This window comes from Urtica dioica, chromosome 4, assembly GCF_054948205.1.
Source record: "Urtica dioica subsp. dioica isolate 48M chromosome 4, U.dioica_male_clone48M_v1_H2, whole genome shotgun sequence".
In the NCBI taxonomy this organism is placed as follows: domain Eukaryota; kingdom Viridiplantae; phylum Streptophyta; class Magnoliopsida; order Rosales; family Urticaceae; genus Urtica; species Urtica dioica.
Window position 1 is genome coordinate 23,622,671 of NC_142759.1, and position 7,297 is coordinate 23,629,967.

Below are 7,297 nucleotides of genomic sequence, written 5' to 3' on the forward strand. Positions count from 1 at the left end.
GATAAGGTGATGGATCGCTTCTCGATGCAAGACTGCAAGAGGGGTCAAACACCCTTTAGGCATGGAGTTTCACTCTCTAAGGACCAGTCTCCCAAGACTGCACAAGAGATTGAAGACATGAGGAAAATTCTTTACGCCTCTGCCGTAGGAAGCCTCATGTATACCATGCTTTGCACTAGACCTGACATCTGTTTCGCCGTTGGCGTAGTTAGCCGTTTCCAATCCAACCCTTGACCCGAGCACTGGATTGCTGTTAAGCATGTTCTTAAGTATCTTCGAAGAACTAGGAACTTGATGCTTACATACTCAGGTACTGACCTGACTATGACGGGATATACCGACTCCGATTTTCAAGCGGATAAGGATTTCAGGAAATCCACTTCGGGATCTGTGTTCATCCTTAATGGTGGAGCTGTTGTGTGGAGAAGTATTAAGCAATCTTGCATTGCTGACTCCACAATGGAAGCAGAATATGTGGCTGCTTGTGAAGCATCCAAAGAGGCTGTATGGCTTAGAAAATTCCTTAAGTATTTGGAAGTTGTTCCAAACGTCGACAAGCCCATGACCCTTTATTGTGATAATAGTGGGGCTGTCGCTAACTCAAAGGAACCTAGAAGCCATAAGCGCTCTAAACATATTGAGAGGAAATACCATTTGATTCGAGAGATCGCGCAACGCGGAGACGTGGAGGTGAAGTAGATCTCTGGCAGATCCATTCACCAAGGCCCTAGCGAACATGGTCTTCGACCAACTTCTAGAGGGATTAGGCATGTAGGACTACTCACATCTTCTTTGAGTCAAGTGGGAGTTTGTTGTCAATGGTGCCCACAAGAAGAGTAGTAGTGTCTATTTATGTACATTTGATGTCATATAGTCTTACGAAGACTCTTGCTTGTAATTGCTTATTCATTAATAAAAAGTTGAAACGTTCATTCAATCTTCCTTGTCTGAAGCTTTATGATAAAACCCTGGTCTTTTAGTCCATAAACAAACCTAACAACTTACGAAGAGACAAATGTAGATTTGCATGAACAAACTCTTCGTAGTTTGCTTAAAACAATATATTCGCAATCTTAGGGTCAAAGGACTATTGACCTCAGTATGATTGTTAGAAGAATCTATGATGTCTGGTTATGAGGCATTGAGAGTTGGGGACTCTATAGTTCTTCTAGGTATCTTCCGAAGGTACTGAATTGACCAGTGCACTTCTAGAGACAATATAAGAACAAACCATTTAACCTCTTATGTCTCGAAGTCACTATGTATGAATTGCATCATGCTTACCTTAATCCTGAAATGAGACATGCCATTTCACACCTTAGTATTCTCATTTGAGAAAGTCAGAGTTCGGACTCACTATGTCATTCCGAACAGGGCCTATTGGTGAAATACTAAGTTGTGAGTATGTCATGAGTAACTTTGTGAAGTTCTCATAGATATGGAATTCATGTACAAGATTGCTGAAATGCAATGTATGTCACCTCATGCTTTGTTCCTTGGAGTGTGAATAAATGAACTGGCCAGTGTCCAAATTGAGTCCTGACTCTTTTGGATGAAACAATGTGACTTGTTAGCTCCTCGTCAATACATTGTTTCTAACTTATTCACAAGCGACAAAGGAGTTGAGGAAATAACAGCTAGAAGGGTAAAATGGTAATTTAGTAAATCCCGACTAGCTGATGACATTCATGAAGGGTAGCATAGATAATATTCAGTGGATCCGCTCATCATAATTAGGTCAAATTCTTGAGTAGAAAATAAATTCATTTGAACCGAGAGATTTTCAGTGTCAGCTCTTTAGTGGAGTCAGTTGGCATTAAGCTAAACTTGGAAAAGGTTTGTGAACTTTTGAGTCCAAGTGTTTAGCTCAAGCTTTGTTCATTTGGGTCCATGAGGTCACTGTCACAAATCACATCGATAGGAATAGTTAAACTGGAAGCTAAGTCAAAACAAATGGAAAAGCTTCTAGAAGGCCTTTCTAAAGCATAATAGGCGCCCACTACCCAAAGAGAAAGAGAGTTCCTTTTGTGCATTAATGTATGAAGATACTTGCCAAAAGAAAAAGAGGAAACAAATTTCCTATTCAAGGCAATGGGAATTTCGACCAAGACAAGTCAAGGGAGAAGAAAAATAAAAGAGGAAACAAATCCAAGGTGTCATGAAGGCTTATGTGGCCGTGTGACTTGGATAGGAATGGGAAATAAAGGGTTGCTCATAAAGGCTTGGAAAATAAGAGGAAACTACTTCTTTCCAAGGCCAACCCTTCTCCTATAAATAGGACCCTCATTCCCCTCATTTTATTCATTCCACATAAGTTAGAGATTGAGAGCTTCTCTCTCTAGACCTTGTGGTGGCCGAAAATCCTCTCTCTCTCTCTAGTTTATTTTCGATTATTTCTTGTCTTGGCACCTAGGTCCTCACTCGACCTAGTGTTTAGCTCTGCGACTTCGAGACTCGTTCTCAAGTCGTAGTGTTTAAAAGTGCCCACTCACTGATTCCTTCTTTTCGAGTGATTTAGTGATAGAAACTTTCGTGGTTGCTCGAGGTGACGAGGAAAGAAAGAGAGACGTGCTGCGAGGGGAGACGAGCGTTGCAACTTTCCAAAAGCTTCTACAAGGTTCAAGCTTCAAGAAAGGTTAGTAACTTTAATAGCTCATATTAGTTTTTATTTACATGTACATGCTCTTGTCTAGGTTAGTAAAAACTAGTTTTACTTAAAAAGAAAATTTTTAAAATTCCGCCGCTTACCGAAGCGTTAATTATTTTCTCAAACCCTAGATCGATTCCAACAAACGAACCCCCCAACCGTTATCAATCCCGGCTACATCGCAACCCCATAAGAAACTTAGCCTCTAATGGTGTTCATAATCAACGCTAAACATAACAGAATAATTAAAAGCACTAAAATAAAGATTGAAACCAACATAGCATTCATATGAAATAAAATTGATGTTCAACAATAATTTAGAGCAATAAAATAAATAAAAGAAAGAGAAGAAAGAAGAACGATTGAATTTGGAGAAGGAGAACTCGTCGGGTTGTCAATTCCGTTGAAGAACGCCGTTTTCTCTTTCAAAAGCTCTCAAGAACAACCAAACAATATAAGAGAAACTAAAACAAAAGGGAAGCTTTTTGTTTTCAGAGCTTAGAGTCTAATATATAGGTCAAGGGGTGATTTTCGGATCATATTGGGCCTTTTGAATGGTTTAATTCGCTCAAAAACGGAAAGTGAGTCCTTCAAAACCCGAAGAAGGGCGCGGCGCGCGGCTCCAAATTCAGGTTATGCACGGAGCGCGCGTAACTCTGTGGAAATTCATGGTTTGCGCTCCCGGGATGCGCGGCGCGCGGTCTCGTTCTTTGCCTTGGCGCGGCGCGCGATGGTGGTTGCGCGGCGCGCTGTCTCGCCAATTTCCTTGCTTGTGCTTTTTTTTTTACTCTTTTTCGACCGTTTTGTCTCCAAATCCCGTCCTTTTTCCACGAAATTGATTGTAGACGCTCTATTGCTCTTTTGAACCTGAAACTACTCAAAAACCTACTAAAACCATTAAAATACTTGAGGACTCGTCGGTTTTTGGTTCGTGAAATAGGAGTTTTACGCGTGATTAACGCACCTATCAAATCCCCCCAAACTTAAACCGTTGCTTGTCCTCAAGCAACACAAAAGACTAAACAATAAAATAAACACACCAAAGAAGTTACACTAAAAATGAATGGCAATTACAAAGTTAGCAACAATATCAAGTGTTAGTCACATGCCTCAACCTACAAAAATTTCCGAATCCAAGTCAATCATCATATGAAACCAAAAATAATTAGATTGACTAAATGGCCTTTTGCAACACATTCTCGATCAAAATCCCCCGTGTGTGAAATATGTCCCGAAAGAGAGAGAGATCAACTCAATATGTTCGTTAACATCTTCTAATGTCAAATGCTCAAATAATAATGCGATGAATGTGAATCGAACACCATAATGCTTTTCGCCGCTCAATCTCCACTAATGCAAGACACTTACCGAGGAAATCAATAGGGCTTTGTCGGCTTGTAATGTTAGGATAGGGTCAACGGTAGGATATGGTCAAAATGTGGCTAAAACGTCAACTTAGCTACTCAATCTCACCAAACTCACCAACTTTCACATGATATTACTCACTCCCCCATTCCCACGTTCATGGTATAACATTTCACCTTTCGCGAACGTTTTCTTTCCTAAGCCTTTACTTCCCAATGTTTTCCCCCAAACTTTGACTATGCAACGTCTAGTCTCTAAAACTAATGTCACAGAACACCACGCCGAAAACTAATACAATTAAATAATAAAACGCAGAAATTAAACACTTTTTTTTATAGTTTTTTTTCTTTTTCTCTTTTTTCTCTTTTTTTTCTTTTATTTTTTTTTTATTTTTTTTTCTCTTTCTAATACAAAACAATAAACATAAAGACGAACAATCACCGGCGTGGTGTCTAATGAACTATAAAACACATAGAGACTAGTCGAAGAACATGTCACAAAATCGAAAGAATTCACTCAAGAGTCGCTAAGTTAACGGGGTTCTTTGTGGGATTTGAAACATTATTGGCTCGGCTTTTTCTGACTAAGTAACGAGAAAGGATTAATCGTTCGGCTTTTTTTGAAAGGGTGCTCAAGGAAGTATTGCGGGTTGGCTTTTTGGCTCTGATCGGTCCAAATGAAGGCCTATGTCATTTTTCCTAGGTTCGTGTCAGGTCATTTCGCCTCGAAGAGGGCTAGAGCGGTTCTTAGTGTTCGTGAGCTAAAAGACATTTAAAGATGTGATCGAACCTCTAAGAGACTACTCAAACCCCGGGACGGACGTGTGTGCATAAATGGGAAAAATCAACCGAAATTGCGTTACTCAAACCACTAGTCAATCACAATGAAGCACAAAAAATTTTAAAATTGACTCGAACTCGGATTTCTTTGAAAATACATGGTATCATTGGCAAGTAACGAGAGAAAACACTTTAATACTATCACTTATAAGCAATCACCAAACAAAATTAAGAAAATAAAAATTAAATAAAGACAACCTAATCTAACAGAAATCCCCCACAAAGTAGTTCACCCCCCCAAACTCAATCTCTACATTGTCCTCAATGTAGATCCATAAAAACACGGGAGACAGAGAACTTACCTAGCGGGGGTGGTAGAACTCCCCTACTCGTCGCCGCCGCGCTCCGGCGGCGGTGGATCTTCTTTCACGCGTTCTTTCTTCCTCCATGCCTCTTTGAATGGTTTCGGCCAATGTCCTCGCCATGGCTTGGATGGAGACTTCAGCTTTTCACCCTTGCTCGCAGTTTTTATTGATTCTTCTTTAGGAGCCCGTGGCGGAGGTGTGGATGGTGGAGTGGCGACTTCGTACGTCTCGATGACGTAGATCTCTTCTTTTCCCTTCTTGCGCTTTCGGGTTTTACAGATCCCGAACGTCTCCTCCTCGTTCTTCACGTGCGTCTTTGGCACACCTTTTTGCACGTCTATGCAAACACCGCAAGTGGCCAAGAAAGCCCTCCCGAAGAGAATGGGGATATCGCGATCCTCGTCCATGTCGATGACGTAGAAATCGGCCGGAAAAGTGAATTTTCCGACTTTAACGAGGAGGTCTTCCACGAAGCCGCGCGGGTACCTTACGGTCCGATCTGCCAGTTGGAGAGTGGTGCGCGTGGGCTTTAGTTCACCCACCCCGAGTTTGTTGAAGACGGCCGACGGCATGAGGTTGATGCCCGAACCAAGATCGCACAACGCGTTCTCGATGAAGATGTCTCCAATGGTGCACGGCAATGTGAACTTGCCCGGATCTTCTAATTTTGGCGGGAGCTCTTGTTTTAGAAGCGCACTACACTCGGCGGAAAGTGCCACCGTGAGCCTTTGCATGAACGGAAGTGGCGGCTCATATGTATGGACCGGCGGGTGCGGCTTAGGAGCTCTGGTGATCGGGGCAGCCTCTTCTTCTTCTTTCTTTGGGCTCTCGGTGGCTGCAACGTGTTGATGAGAAATGGCATTGCAGTGCTCCCTTGGATTCACTTCGGAGGTGCTTGGAAGTGTGCCTTGGGGTCGTGTGTGGATGACGGTTGCGAGTTGCCCCACCTGCATCTCGAGATTTCGGATCTGAGCCGATTGGTTCGAGAGTGCCGTCTTCGTTTCGTTCATGAAATCGGAGGTGGTATTCACGAAGGCAGTCGTCGACGTGGCCAGATTAGCTACGAGCTCCTCCAGATTGGTCTCGTTCTTGTAAGCTCGCAATGGTGGGGCTTGATATGGCGGTAGTCGGGGCTGATTCTGATGCGGTCGAGGTTGAGCTTGCGGTGCGGGTTGCATCGGCATGTTATTCTGGGGACCGCGCCATCCGCCGTTCTGATAAGTGCTCATTGGGCCTTGATTGTTGGGCGGCCGATTGTTGATGAAGCTTGCTTGTTGGCCCTTGTTCTCTTGCACGCACTCATCGCTAGAATGAGGGCCGGCACACCAGAAGCACGGCTCGGGAATAGGGGCTTGGATAGCATGAACTGTAGCTTTCTGCTCGTGGAGCGTTTTGGTGAGGTCGGCCACCTGTGCTGCGAGAGCTTTTATCAATTCCATCTCGGGCGTGACGGGCTCGCGCTTCTGAATCCTTCGCTCGGAAGGACATTGGTCGTTGTTGTACGCGAGCTCCTCGAGGATGGCATGAGCTTCTTCCTCGATCTTTTGGAAGAAGGATCCCCCTGCGGCGGTGTTGACGAGGGTGCGCGATGAAGGAGAAAGGCCGCCGTAGAAGATTTGTACCATCATCCACCCTTGGATTCCATGGTTAGGACACTTCCGCTGCAGCTCCTTGAAGCGCCCCCAAGCTTCAAATAACGACTCACCATCGAACTGGGAGAACGAATGGATTTCGTTATGCCTGTTATGCATCTTCTCGAATGGGAAGAACTTCGAGATGAATTTTACGCGCAAGTCCGCCCACGAGGTGATGGAACCCGGCGGGAGGGAGTTGAGCCACATCTTGGCTCAGTTCCGTAGTGAAAACGGGAAGAGGCGGAGGCGGATGGCTTCGTCGGACACGTTGTGGAGCTTGAACGTGTTGCTGATCTCGACGAAGTTGGTGAGATGGTCTTGCGGGTCTTCGGCCGGTGATCCCGAAAATTGGGATTGTTGCACCATATGGATCACGCCGGTCTTGATTTCGAAATTCTGATTACCCGCAAGTACCGGAAGAACAATTGCCGATTGTGTGGCATCGGTCGGCGGTAGCCCGTATTGGAATAGGGTCTTGGGCTCCTCGGCGTTGTTCCTGTTTTCTTC

The 7,297-nt window shown here is 44.0% G+C and overlaps 1 protein-coding gene across 1 annotated transcript; it reads right to left on the minus strand.

Annotated features, from left to right (window-relative positions):
• Nucleotides 1-5,176: 5,176 nt before the first annotated feature.
• On the minus strand, nucleotides 5,177-6,997 carry LOC149401303 (uncharacterized). The gene has a single exon (XM_089610658.1). It carries the CDS (start codon nucleotides 6,995-6,997, stop codon nucleotides 5,177-5,179), a length of 1,821 nt encoding a protein of 606 aa, XP_089466784.1.
• Between the last annotated feature and the right edge of the window lie 300 nt (nucleotides 6,998-7,297).

Coding starts and splice junctions, on each gene's coding strand:
- LOC149401303 (XM_089610658.1), bottom strand. CDS start 6,997: ATGTGGCTCAACTCCCTCCCGCCGGGTTCCATCACCTCGTGGGCGGAC.